Source organism: Grammomys surdaster, unplaced genomic scaffold, assembly GCF_004785775.1.
Source record: "Grammomys surdaster isolate TR1022 unplaced genomic scaffold, NIH_TR_1.0 67, whole genome shotgun sequence".
NCBI lineage: Eukaryota > Metazoa > Chordata > Mammalia > Rodentia > Muridae > Grammomys > Grammomys surdaster.
This window is the reverse complement of record NW_021604569.1, coordinates 1,434,843-1,448,078: the sequence shown is the minus strand read 5'-3', so window position 1 is coordinate 1,448,078 and position 13,236 is coordinate 1,434,843. Positions and strand designations below refer to the sequence as shown.

Sequence of the window (13,236 nt, the reverse complement as noted above, 5' to 3'; positions counted from 1 at the left end):
CCAGGGAAGATTCTTTTTCCCACTGTCAGTATTCTTGTTGATTTTGTTTGTCTAGGGCTAAGGCCTTGTGAGCCTTTACACCTCCATGTTAGCATGACTCTTGTTATCATCCTTGTTTAGCTATTGTTTGGGTAGCCATGTTGGTGAGACTACAGTGGTGTAGTTTGTCATTTATTTCTAAGACACACAGTCTTACAGCAAGGTCCCTTTTGAGTCTTAGGTGCAGGAGCTGTATCATAGTCACTGTGTGTCGCAAAGAAAAGTTTCCATGATAAAGTCTGAGGACTATACTTATCTATAGGTATCAAGATAGGTATTTAGACTGTAACTAGGGATTATGCTGATTAGTAAGAGACTATTTAAAAACTATTTTGAGATTCCTTATCATAGCCTTAGTGCTAAGGTTTCTTTCTTCCCTTCCTTTCCTCCTTCTTTTGGTAGGTGTTTTTATTTTAAAGTAAGGTTTTTATATGCAGCTCTGGCAAACCTGTAACCCACTCTGTACACTAGGCTGATCTTAAACTCACAGAGATTTACTACCTCTGCCTCTCCAGTACTGAGATTGAAGGTGTGCAGCAACACACCCAGTACTGAAACTTATTTTTAAGCCATTACTCCAAGACATATTAGAAACAGCCATTTTTCTAAAAGTTTCTATTTCTTTTAGTGGGAAATGGGTTTCGTTGTTGTTTCATTTAGTTTTTTGAGACAGTATCTCACATTGTCATCTAAACTGGCTGGGAACTCATTATGCAGTGTAGCCCAGATTGATCTTGAATACACTGTGGTCTTTGTACCTCTGTCTCCTGAGTGCTTGGCTTATAGCCATTTGCCATCACACTTGGTAGGAAATAATAGCGCAAATTAACATTATAAAAACTGAATTTTTTTCTTTTTCTTTTGTTTTTTTGTTTTTTTTTGTTTTTTTTTTTTGTTTTTCCTGAGACAGGGTTTCTCTGTATAGCCCAAGCTGTCCTAGAACTCACTCTGTAGACCAGGCTGGCCTCAAACTCAGAAATCCACCTGCCTCTGCCTCCCAAGTGCTGGGATTAAAGGCGTGAACCACCACTGCCCAGCTAAAAACTGAATTTTTTAAGATTTATTTTTATTTGTGTGTTTGTGTTTGTGTGGCTGTCTGCCATGTGTATGCTGCTGACTGGGAATGTCAGAAGAGGGCAACAGGAATCTTCTAAAGCTGGGGCTAGAGGGGTTGTTAAGCTGCTTGAAATGAATGCTGTGAACTGAACTCAGAGCTTTTGGGAGAATAGTGAACTCCCTTAACTGCTAAACCATCTCTCTCCATCCTGTGAATTTTAATTAGACTTTCCTTGAATAGAAATATTCAATTGTATAACCAAGTAGTTTATTTTGCATGTTTTTGAGGTTCACATGACATAATTCTATGTCAGTGGTATGCTGAAAATTGGGCATACCTGGACTCAGGACATAGCCCAGTTGGTGGAGCTGTCTCACATGCATGAAACTTTTCCTTTGATCCCTAGCACTGCACAGCATGGATGATGTCCTGTCACAATACTTGGGTTGTGGAGCAGGAAACCAAGTCTCAAAATCATTAGCAACAGGGAAATAGTAAGATTGCTCAGTGACTAGTATATATTGATGCTCCAAATATTATATAAATGAGAATTTCTTCGATGTGGAGATATACCTTTCAAATACAAGACTGGCATTTTCAAACCAGAAACCAGCAGAACGCTTAGCACTTAATGGCTACTCAGATATTAGCTGAATTAGATGATTTTTATTTTTACTTAATAGAAAACCACATTCCATAAAAGGCTGACAACCTGAGTTTAATCCTCACAGCCCAAGATGGAAGAAAAAATTCCCAAACGTCATCTGAGCTCCACATGTATGCTATGTCATAACTATGCCTATACATATACATGCATACATCATACACACAAAATTAAAATTTTAAAGATGTATACCTATACATTTATTTGCTTAAGATGTTTCTGTGTAATATGTATCTTTCTGTCTTAGAGACTTGCTTTGAGAACCAGTGCCTTAGATTTTCCAAATAGACTCTCGTTTTTATGCTAGATATTTTTGTGTGGTTGTGTGGTGTTTATACATGTTTGTGTGTGCATGTATACAACCTTATAAGCAATCCCTCATAGGCATTACCTCACAGTTAAGCTCAGAAGCCTGTCTCTTAACAGATTCTCAAGCCCATCGAATTGTTAGGTAGCACTAAACTATCATTACATATTTCCATATGTAATAGGTAAAAACAAATTATTTAGTTATCAGGAGGTAAAAAAAAATACTGTATCAAGGAACATGTGGGGGAGCAAAGCTGTTCACCTTATGACAACTGGGAAGAAAGGGAGTAGAAGGAGCAGGGATCCCAGCTTCCCCCCACCCCCAAGCTTGTTACTTCTACTAGTTCCTCTGTTCTAACACCACAGACTGGAAGGGTGTTCCTTGGTGATTGAAGAGCTCGCTTAGTATGCTCAGTGCCACAACACCATGGGTTTAATCCTCACTACTGCGTAAATAAATCAATATGTAAAGTTAAAATGAAGCCCTCAGAAGGTGAGACAGACACTGCTATCTTTTGCCTCAAATTGTGCCTTTCTCTCCTGAATACCAGGATTACAGGCATATGTCACGTATGCCTAGAATGTAAGTTTTGCTTCAGGTTATTTCTTCTGTATTGCTCTTCCTTCTTAATTTTCACCAAGTACCCTATTTGCTGTTTGATTAAACTTCCATCACCACATCTCTCTTTTGCCTACCTGATCTTTTATAATTTCTTTCTTCTTTGTTACCAACATTGTCTAGGGTAATAAAATTGTATATTACAAATCTGTAGTCAAGAGTTTTCTGATGAGATTTGTATATCATAAGTACTTATTTGCTTTTGTATGTCAAACTAGAAACCCGTCTTAACATAGAGAAGATAAGAGTCATGTATGCAAACTTTATACAATCATTATAGAATGCTACTCGAAATTTTATACAAGATTCTTAATTTCTATCATTTGGATATTAGAATGATTTTATCCTTAATTAAATAGTCATCTTTTGATTTGGAATATTTTGTCTGTTAAGGTTTTAATATATTGGCTTTGTGATTTAATTTTCTCTAGGTTGGAATTCTTGAAAATGAAATTATTCAAGAAAAGCAAAGTCTTCAGAATTGTCAAAACTTAAGCAAGGATCTAATGAAAGAGAAAGCTCAGCTTGAAAAAACAATTGAAACACTCAGAGAAAATTCAGAGAGACAGGTTGGTGTATCTCACTTAAGCAGTTATTCTAAAGTGAATGTTTATATGCCACTACAAGGACATCCACTACAACTTTGTGGATTTCAAACTAACTACAATAGCTCCCCATTATGTATAGGTTTCCTTCACTGTTACTTAGAGTCCATCACAGTCCAAAAACGGTAAGTCATTTAATGTATGCAGCTGTTTCCAGAAGTCAGCAATATGTAAATTCTAAGTTGTCTGTCATTCTGAGTAGTGTCATAAAATCTTGTATATTCCAGGCCGCACAAGTTCCTCCTGTTTCCACTACCTGCCCATAACTACTAATTACCCTGTAATAAGGGTATGCCTGTGCCATAGCATTTTCATTCAGGTCACCCTTATTTTGCTTAATAATGTCCCTATGTTGCAATTCACATATATCAGAGAAACTATTAAGTGCTTCCTTAAGGTGAAAAGTTTATAAAGTTTTCCAAATAGGAAAGAAAAAATTACACCAAGGTTTATGATACACTTACTGTGCCTAATCATCACTGTGTGAGGAAAGAAAACAGTACATAGAGATTGAGAACTATTTGCAGTGTGAGTATCCATGGAGGATTTTGAAATATATTCCATCTCTATAGGGAGGAATTGCTCTATCGTTGTACGTTTTCTATACCATATACTTAGAAAATTTGAAGAGAAGCTTAGAAATTTTTATATTGCCTGTTTGCTTAATAATAATTCATTATGCCGGGCAGTGGTGGCTCACGCCTTTAATCCCAGCACTTGGGAGGCAGAGGCAGGCGGATTTCTGAGTTCAAGGCCAGCCTGGTCTACAGAGTGAGTTCCAGGACAGCCAGGGCTACACAGAGAAACCATGTCTCGAAAAACAAAACAAAACAAAAATAATAATAATAATAATTCATTATAAGTGTTCTTCAGTTCCTGCACTTTTCAGGTGTCTGTAGAATGGCCCTGCAGTTTTAAAAAGAAGTTGGAGAAAGTGCATGGTACTTCCACCCAGTAACAAGGAAGCAGTGTGATGGCAGCAAACATCTTGAACACTTGAAAGTTTGAAACTCATATCAAGTTATGCTGTAAATTGGGTAAATTTGTTTTTAGATGTACTAGGTCATTTTGTTGTTTATATGTTACCCAATTAAAATTATTCTTAGAAATGATGACACAGAAACACTTGACATCGATCCACCTTGTATAGGAAAAAACATAAAAATTATTTAATGAAAATTTATACCTTAACGTCTTTAGGGACATTTGAAGTAAGTTAATTCTAAACAATCTGAAGATCATTTTAATTGTAAATTCTATTAGCCATTCCTTCAGACTGTAAACTCCCTAAAAACATGAACGTTAGTGACAGGACAGTACAGATGTCTTTCAGTAAATATTTGTCACATTAGGCAGTAAACCATACATTCTGGAACATCCACATTCTTTTCTTATTAGTTTTTGAAAGTTTAAAGACTATATTTATTCATTGTAATTTTAATTTTTTTTTTTGTCAAATTAGATTAAAATATTGGAGCAGGAAAATGAACTTCTGAATCAAACAGTGACTTCCTTACGGCAGCGTTCCCAGATTAGTGCTGAGGCAAGAGTGAAAGACATTGAAAAAGAAAATAAAATTCTCCATGAATCTATCAAAGAAACAAGTGGAAAACTAAGCAAGATTGAATTTGAAAAAAGACAAATGAAAAAGGAATTAGAGCTTTATAGAGAGAAAGGAGAGCGAGCAGAAGAACTTGAAAATGAGTTGAATCGTCTTGGAAAGGAGAATGAATTGTTGCAGAAAAAGATAACTAATTTAAAGATTACGTGTGAAAAACTTGAGACATTAGAACAGGAAAATTCAGAGCTAGAAAGAGAAAATAGGAAATTTAAAAAAAGCTTGGATAGCTTTAAAAACCTTACTTTTCAGTTAGAATCTCTAGAAAAAGAGAATTCCCAACTTGATGAAGAAAACTTAGAGTTGCGAAGAAGTGTGGAGTCTCTGAAGTGTGCGAGCATGAAAATGGCCCAGCTCCAGCTGGAGAACAAGGAGCTGGAGAGTGAGAAGGAGCAGCTTAAGAAGGGCTTGGAGCTCATGAAAGCCTCTTTCAAGAAGACAGAACGCTTGGAAGTTAGCTACCAGGGACTAGACACAGAAAATCAGAGACTACAAAAAGCTCTAGAAAATAGCAATAAAAAAATCCAACAGTTAGAGAGTGAGCTACAAGACTTAGAGATGGAAAATCAAACATTACAAAAAAACCTAGAGGAACTGAAAATATCTAGCAAAAGACTGGAACAACTAGAAAAAGAAAACAAGTCATTAGAGCAAGAGACATCTCAACTTGAAAAGGATAAGAAACAATTGGAGAAGGAAAATAAACGACTCCGACAACAGGCAGAAATAAAAGATACAACATTAGAAGAAAATAATGTGAAAATTGGGAATTTGGAAAAAGAAAACAAAACTTTATTCAAAGAAATTAGTGTATATAAAGAGTCCTGTGTTCGTCTGAAAGAATTAGAAAAAGAAAATAAAGAGCTTGTGAAAAGAGCAACTATTGATATTAAAACCTTGGTTACATTACGTGAGGTAAATATATTTACCTAAACTTAAGGCAAACATTTTTTATATTTATAGCCCACATTTATTGAACCCATCAGTAACTTGGGCCATCTTTTCTACAGTTCAGTACAATTTTGGAACTAGAACTAGAAACAACTTCTTTTTTTTTTTTTTTTAAAGAAGTTGTTTTTTGTTGCTGTTGTTTTGTTTTTTAAGATTTATTTATATGAGTACACTGTAGCTGTCTTCAGACACACCAGAAGAGGGCATCAGATCCCATTACAGATGATTGTAAGCCACCATGTGGTTGCTGGGAATTGAACTCAGGACTTCTGGAAGAGCAGTCAGTGCTCTTAACTGCTGAGCCATCTCTCCAGACCCTAGAAACAACTTCTAACTTTCCTATTCAGTTGAAATTTTAAGTTGTATTTTTAAAATCATTACTTATGAGGTATTAATGATTAGAGCAAGTGTTTCTTACCAGGTACTTGGCTAAGGATTCACATGTTAGATATACTCAAGTAAATGTATATGATTTTCACAACCAGTCATTTAAATACTATTTTTATCTTTCATATTAGCAAGCAGGTTCAGAAACGTTAACTTACTCAGAATCACACAGTTAATTAAAGGATTGAATTTCTGCATTTGATCTCAGATCTTTTAAACTCCAAAGCTCTATGATGTTTGAGAAGCTTGAGAATGAAAATCAGGTTCAACTTAAATTTCAACATTGAACTATTGAGAATTCTTTCATTTTATAAGATTTAATTTATGATATTTCCTGTGCTTCATTAAAGTCCATGAGTGTGTTGGAGGCTCCCTTATAGTTTTCAAACCCATGTTGTATGGTTATCAGGAAAGAGTTTCTCTGAGAAACTCTTTTGTAACATTAGCATTATAAAGAAGTAGCAACACATACACAAAAAAAGAGTTTATTTCTATTGAAAAATATTTTTCAAAAAGTATTTTGAGCTTGAAAAGCTTTTTAAGAAATGATTTCAGCTTGGTTAAAGTGTACTGTTCACTACCTTTTGGAAAGGGTCAGTCACATTTCTTATCTGGTTGAAATTATGTCTTGCTGGGTTGTAGTAATCTTGACAAACATTTTTTCTTTTTTTTATGTTTTATGTCTTTATTGGTTAGTGGATATATCATCTATAATTAAAAAAACAATGAGTGAGAGACAATCGCTATCACAATGGTCATATTTTTCAATGAATAACTTTAAGAACAATCTATAAGCTATTTTCCATTTTTTTTCTGTACAACATGTAAACTTTATTTCTTTTTTATTGGATATTTTATTTATATTTCAGATGTAATCCCCTTTCCCCTTCCCCCCCACCCAAAAACCCCCATCCCTTCCCTTCTTCCTGGTTTTATGAGGATCTGCCCCCACCCACCCACCCACTCCCACCACCCCACCCTCAAATTCCCCACCCTCGATCCCACTGGGACATCCAGCCTTCAGTACCAAGGACCTCCTCTCTCACCTATGCCCAACAAGGCCCTCCTCCCCTACATATACAGCTGGAGCCATGGGTCCCTCCCTATGTGCTCCCAGGCTGGTGGTTTAGACCCTGGGAACTCTGGTTGGTTGGTATTGTTGCTCTCCCCAAGGGGCCGCAAACCCTTTCAGATCCTTCAGTCTTCTCTATCACTCCTCCATTGGGAACCCCATAATCAGTTCAGTGGTTAGCTGTGAGCATCCACCTCTGAATATGTCAGGCTCTGGCAGACCTCTAAGGAGACAGCTAGATCAGGCTCCTGTCAGCATGCACTTCCTGGCATCCACATCAGACAGCCCCTCCTTCAGTTTCTGTCCTATGCTTTGTCTCCATATTTGCTCCCATGAGTGTATTTTGTTAGTCCTTCTAAGAAGGACCGAAGCACCCACACTTGGTCTTCCTTCTTCAGGAGCTTCATGTGGTCTGTGAGTTGTATCTTGGGTATTATGAGCTTCTGTGCTAATATCCAATTATCAGTGAGTGCATACCATGTGTGTTCTTTTGTGATTAAGTTACCTCACTCAGGATGATATTTTCTAGTTCCACCCATTTGCTTAAGAATTTTCACAAATTCATTGTTTTTAATAGCTGAGTAATACTTCATTGTGTAAATGTACCACATTTTTTGTATCCATTCCTCAGTTGAAGGACATCTGGGTTCTTTCCAGCTTCTGGCTATTATAAATAAGGCTGCTATGAACTTAGTGGAGCATATGTCCTTGTTATATGTTAGAGCATCTTCTGGATATATGCCCAGAAGTGGTATAGCTGCATCCTCGGGTAATGCTATGTCCAATTTTTTGAGGAACCACCAGACTGAGTTCCAGAGTGGTTGTGATAGCTTGCAATCTCACCAACAATGGAGGAGTGTTCCTCTTTCTCCACATCCTTGCCAGCATCTACTATCACCTGAGTTTTTGATCTTAGCCATTCTGACTGGTGTGAGCTGGAATCTCAGGGTTATTTAGATTTGCATTTCCCTGATGACTAAGGATGCTGAACATTTCTTTAGATGCTTCTCGGCCATTCGAGTTTCCTCAGTTGAAAATTCTTTGTTTAGCTCTGTACCCCATTTTAATAGGGTTATTTGGTTGTCTGGAGTCTAATTTCTTGAGTTCTTTGTATATATTGGATATTAGCCCTCTGTCGGATGTGGGATTGGTAAAGATCTTTTCCCAATTTGTTGGTTGCCATTTTGTCCTATTGACAGTGTCCTTTGCCTTACAGAAACTGCAATTTTATGAGGTCCCATTTGTCAATTCTTGATCTTAGAGCATAAGCCATTGGTGTTCTGTTCAGGAACTTTTCCCCTGTGCCTAAGTATTCAAGGTCCTTCCCCACCTTCTCTTCTATTAGTTTCAGTGTATCTGGTTTTATGTGAAGTTCCTTTATTCACTTGGATTTGAGCTTTGTACAAGGAGATAAGAATGGATTGATTTGCATTCTTCTACATGTTGTCCTCCAGTTGAACCAGCACCATTTGTTGAAAATGCTGTCCTTTTTCCACTGGACAGTTTTAGCTTCTTTGTCAAAGATCAAGTGACTATAGGTGTTTGGGTTCATTTCTGGGTCTTCAATCCATTGGTCTTCCTGCCTGTCTCTGTACCAATACCATGCAGTTTTTATCACTATTGCTCTGTAGTATAGCTTGAGGTCAGGGATGGTGATTCCCCCTAAACGTTCTTTTGTTGTTGAGAATAGTTTTTGCTATCCTGGGTTTTTTGTTATTCCAAATGAATTTACAAATTGTTCTTTCTATCTCTATGAAAAATTGAGTTGTAATTTTGATGGGGATTGCATTGAATTTGTAGATTGCTTTTGGCAACATGGCCATTTTTTCTGTATTAATCCTGCCAATCCATGAGCATGGGAGATGTTTCCGTCTTCTGAGATCTTCTTTGATTTCTTTCTTCAGAGACTTGAAGTTCTTGTCATACAGGTCTGTCACTTGTTTGGTTAGATTCACACCAAGGTATTTTATATTATTTGTGACTATTGTGAAGAATATCATTTCCCTAATTTCTTTTTCAGTCTGTTTATCCTTTGATTAGAGAAAGGGTACTGATTTGTTTGAGTTGACATTCTTTTCTTGCTACTTGAATGAGTTGTACATTCTTTCATTTTTTTTAAAATAAGGATTTAGTCAGTGAAAAATTGAAGACACAACAAATGAACAATGATCTGGAGAAGTTAACTCATGAGCTTGAGAAGATAGGTTTAAATAAAGAGCGGCTCCTGCGGGATGAGCAGAGCACTGATGACAGGTGAGTGGAGTGTGGGCAGAGTTCTCAACCATGGGGACTGGAAGGGGACATACATTGACATGCAGTTAGTGTATGAAAATGAGGTGGACAGTAAAGATTTGACAAATTGTATAAAAATTTCTATTTAACCTTATTAATGGTTGATAGAGATTTCTTTTAAATTCCTGTTCTTTGTCTTTTAATTGAGGTTAATGTGATTTTTAAGAAGTATCTACAGAGACACTTGTTTCAGATCTGCTCTGAAGAATACTCTTTTGTGAGCCAATAAGGTGGCTCATTAGGTAAAAGCTGAGGCCAAGCCTCATAACCTTAGCTTGATTCTCAGGACATACATGGTAAGAGAAATCAAATTTTGCAAGTTTTCTTCTGACCTCCATACACATGCTACGGCACACATGCTCCTACATATGTATGTGTACATGTGCACGCACGCACACAAATATACACAAATGTAATTAAACTTTTTCTCTAAGAGTATTTGAAAAAAGAAGAAAACAAAAACTAAAGCTGGGTAAGTGGTGGTATAAGCCTTTAATTCCAGCACCCAGAAGCAGGCAGATTTCTGAGTCGAAGACCAGCCTTGTCTATATAGTCAGTTCCTAGACAGCCAGAGCTACACTGAGGAACACTGTAATACTAGTTGACCTGAGGAGAACAGGGGCTCTCTTCCCAGCAGCCATCTGTTCCTCTAGTTCCATGGATCTGACACTTTCCTGACCTCTGTGGGCACCAGGCATGGATATAAGTATATAGACATATATATTCAGGCAAAACATACATGCCATAAAATAAGTACATCTTAAAAATATTTAAATTTAAAAATAGGTCAGACAACTGTTATTTTTTTTCTTATGAAATTTTACATTTGATTTAATCAGAAAGTTAATTGCCAATTTAATTGTCTAATATAAGTGCCAAATATGTATTATTTTTTATTTGGATTGTCTACTATTTATGAAATATTTCGTGTTGTTGGCAAAGCATGTATTGACCTAAGTAACACTTTCATTAAAATTCATGAGTCCAGTTTAGAGGAACCCTTCTTAAGACTTACCACCTCTTCTCAAGCCTTAATTCATATAGGTAGCCAGTATTCATTGATTCTTAGAACAACTTAAAACCTGCAACCAAGATACGGTAACATTTATTATCCCACATTTCTTTATGTAAGGAAAGATTTTTGGATAGAAACCATATATTGTGAACTAAAACTTTCAGGAAATGAGATTGAAAACAATAACTAATTAAATTAGGGAAAAATAGAAAAGAGTATTCTGGTTAAGCTACTAAATCATCTTCTTTCTTTTAACTAGTAAGTAAGCTTTTATGTTAAAAATACAATAAAGGCTTGAAGGTACAAAGACTTTTTTAGTCTTTCATTTTCTCCATTTTGGATTTTTTGTCTATCAGTGATGTTCCTAACTCCTTTGTTTTTCTTCTATCTTTCTAATTAATGTTACAACTACTTTGAAGATACTACCGTTAAAGCACATGTAGCTTACTGATGGGGTCAAGTATATAAATACATAATACAGTAAGCTTATTGTCAGCATAGTGAACAGATGTAATTCTTTTCATCTCTTTATCCTGTTTTCTTTTTCAGTATAATTGTTTCTTTGGGTTTATATTTTCCAGAATTTTATATGCTCACCTGAGATTTTTATTTTTCTCTTCTTACAGAGTAACAGTACCAGAATGGTCTAAAGCAATTTAAACATTGAAAATTAAAGACAGCTAAAACCAGACTTAGTGAATGTATTAAAAACTACTATAGGGGCTGAAGAGATGACTTAGTGGTTAAGAGCACAGGGTGCTTTTTCAGAGGACTCAGGTTCAGTTCCTAGCATCCACATGGCAGCTCACAACTGTCTGTAATTCCAGTTCCAGGGAATATGACACCCTCACACCAATGCACATAAAATAAAAATTAAATTATTTTTAAAAAACTGTTGTAGAACAATCCAACACTAAAACAAGTGAGATGTGTTCTTTGTACTCAATGAAACTTAAAATCTGATCAGGCAGGAAATAAAAAAATTAGTTAATTAAAGGGGCTGAAAAGATGGTTAAGAGTACTTGCTACATCTAGAAGGGACCCAAGTTTGGGTCTCAGCACCTGTGTTGTATGACTTGCAACTACATTTAACTCCAGTTTCAGGAGATCTAATTACCCTTTTGGTCTCTTCAGGCACCTGCACATGTAGCATATAGACACTTGTGCACATAAATAAAAATAAATCTTAAATTACAAATAAATTACAAAAATAAATCTTTTAATTACAGTAACAGGCAGAATGGGATAACATTTTCATATAAAATTTAGATCTATTTATTTGGTTTTTATTTGTATATTCAATTGAGTATACTGAGGTAGTGTCCCTTGTAGCTCAGACTGCTTTTTAACTCACTATGTTGCTGATGATGACCTTGAGCTGTGCTCTTGATGTTCCTGCTTCCACTTCTCAAGTGCTGAGATTATAAGTGTGTGCCTCCGAACCCAGCTCTCCCTTTAGGTTCTTTTATGTTTTTCTCCTCCTTTCCCTTCCCCCACTTGCCCTGGCCCAAAGGGTGGGTGGGTTGGTTGATTGGTTGGTTGGTTGGTTGGTTGGTTTTTCGAGACAGGGTTTCTCTGTGTAGCCCTGGCTGTCCTGGAACTCACTCTGTAGACCAGGCTGGCCTCGAACTCAGAAATCCACCTGCCTCTGCCTCCCAAGTGCTGGGATTAAAGGCGTGTGCCACCACCGCCCAGCTACATTGTCTTTTTTATTGTTTAAAAAAAAACCCTTAAGCTATGTTTTGTTTTAGACAGAGCTTCATTATATAGCTCTGACTGGCCCAGAGCTCTCTGTGTAGGTAAGGAATGCCTGTGCCTTCCATGTGTTGGAATTAAAGGTGTATGTCACTATGCCAGCTTATATTAGGTTTAAGTCTCAACTGGTCATATAGACCATTACATTAAAATGCATACATATTAGTAGCACAGACATGTGTGTGATATAATGGATCCATTATCTTTTTTCTGGTGTAGTCTTAGAAAGCTAGAAGAATTATTTGGGGTGTATCTATTCAGCTTATCTTTTTGAGCATTGATTGTTCTTTTGGCAGTCGTAACATAATTCAGAGTTCTCTTCACTAACTAGTTTTTGTTCTGTGACCACCACTAAGAGGAAGATAATTTACATCTTAAACATGAATGGTTTTAGATCTTATTTATTAATACATGAATGTATTAAATAAATTGTCTCTAAAATGTTTTGATATCTAGTGACAAACTATATTACTCTTATACTTGGATAGTAGGTACAAACTTTTGGAATCAAAATTAGAATCCACTCTTAAGAAGTCCCTTGAAATAAAAGAAGAAAAGATTGCTGCTTTAGAAGCTCGGTTAGAAGAGTCTACAAATTACAATCAGCAATTGCGCCATGAACTTAAAACAGTAAGTTTTTTCTTTGTAATAGTTTTATATACTTGGACAGAAAAGGAGAGAAAATACAAACTTGCTTGTATTTATGTTAGTGTTCTATTCTGTTTCATGTATCTGGTAGTATACAGATGTTTGTATACAGTTTTCTCAATTGTTTTCACATGTAGTAATTCCTCTTACAGCTAGGGACATGTGAAGGATTATAGAAGTAAGATGGACAAGAGGTGACCCTCTG

At 36.2% G+C, this 13,236-nt stretch overlaps 1 protein-coding gene across 3 annotated transcripts in view; it reads left to right on the top strand.

The window, feature by feature from the left end:
- Positions 1 to 13,236, top strand: part of Ccdc88a (coiled-coil domain containing 88A) — a 130,684-nt gene that overhangs the window by 75,434 nt on the left and 42,014 nt on the right. For all 3 annotated transcript variants that reach the window (XM_028777317.1, XM_028777307.1, XM_028777298.1), the window contains exons 13-16: positions 3,120 to 3,257; positions 4,756 to 5,826; positions 9,447 to 9,574; positions 12,872 to 13,013. In XM_028777317.1, the coding sequence (XP_028633150.1) occupies positions 3,120 to 3,257; positions 4,756 to 5,826; positions 9,447 to 9,574; positions 12,872 to 13,013 (1,479 nt within the window). The remainder of the gene's footprint in view (positions 1 to 3,119; positions 3,258 to 4,755; positions 5,827 to 9,446; positions 9,575 to 12,871; positions 13,014 to 13,236) is intronic.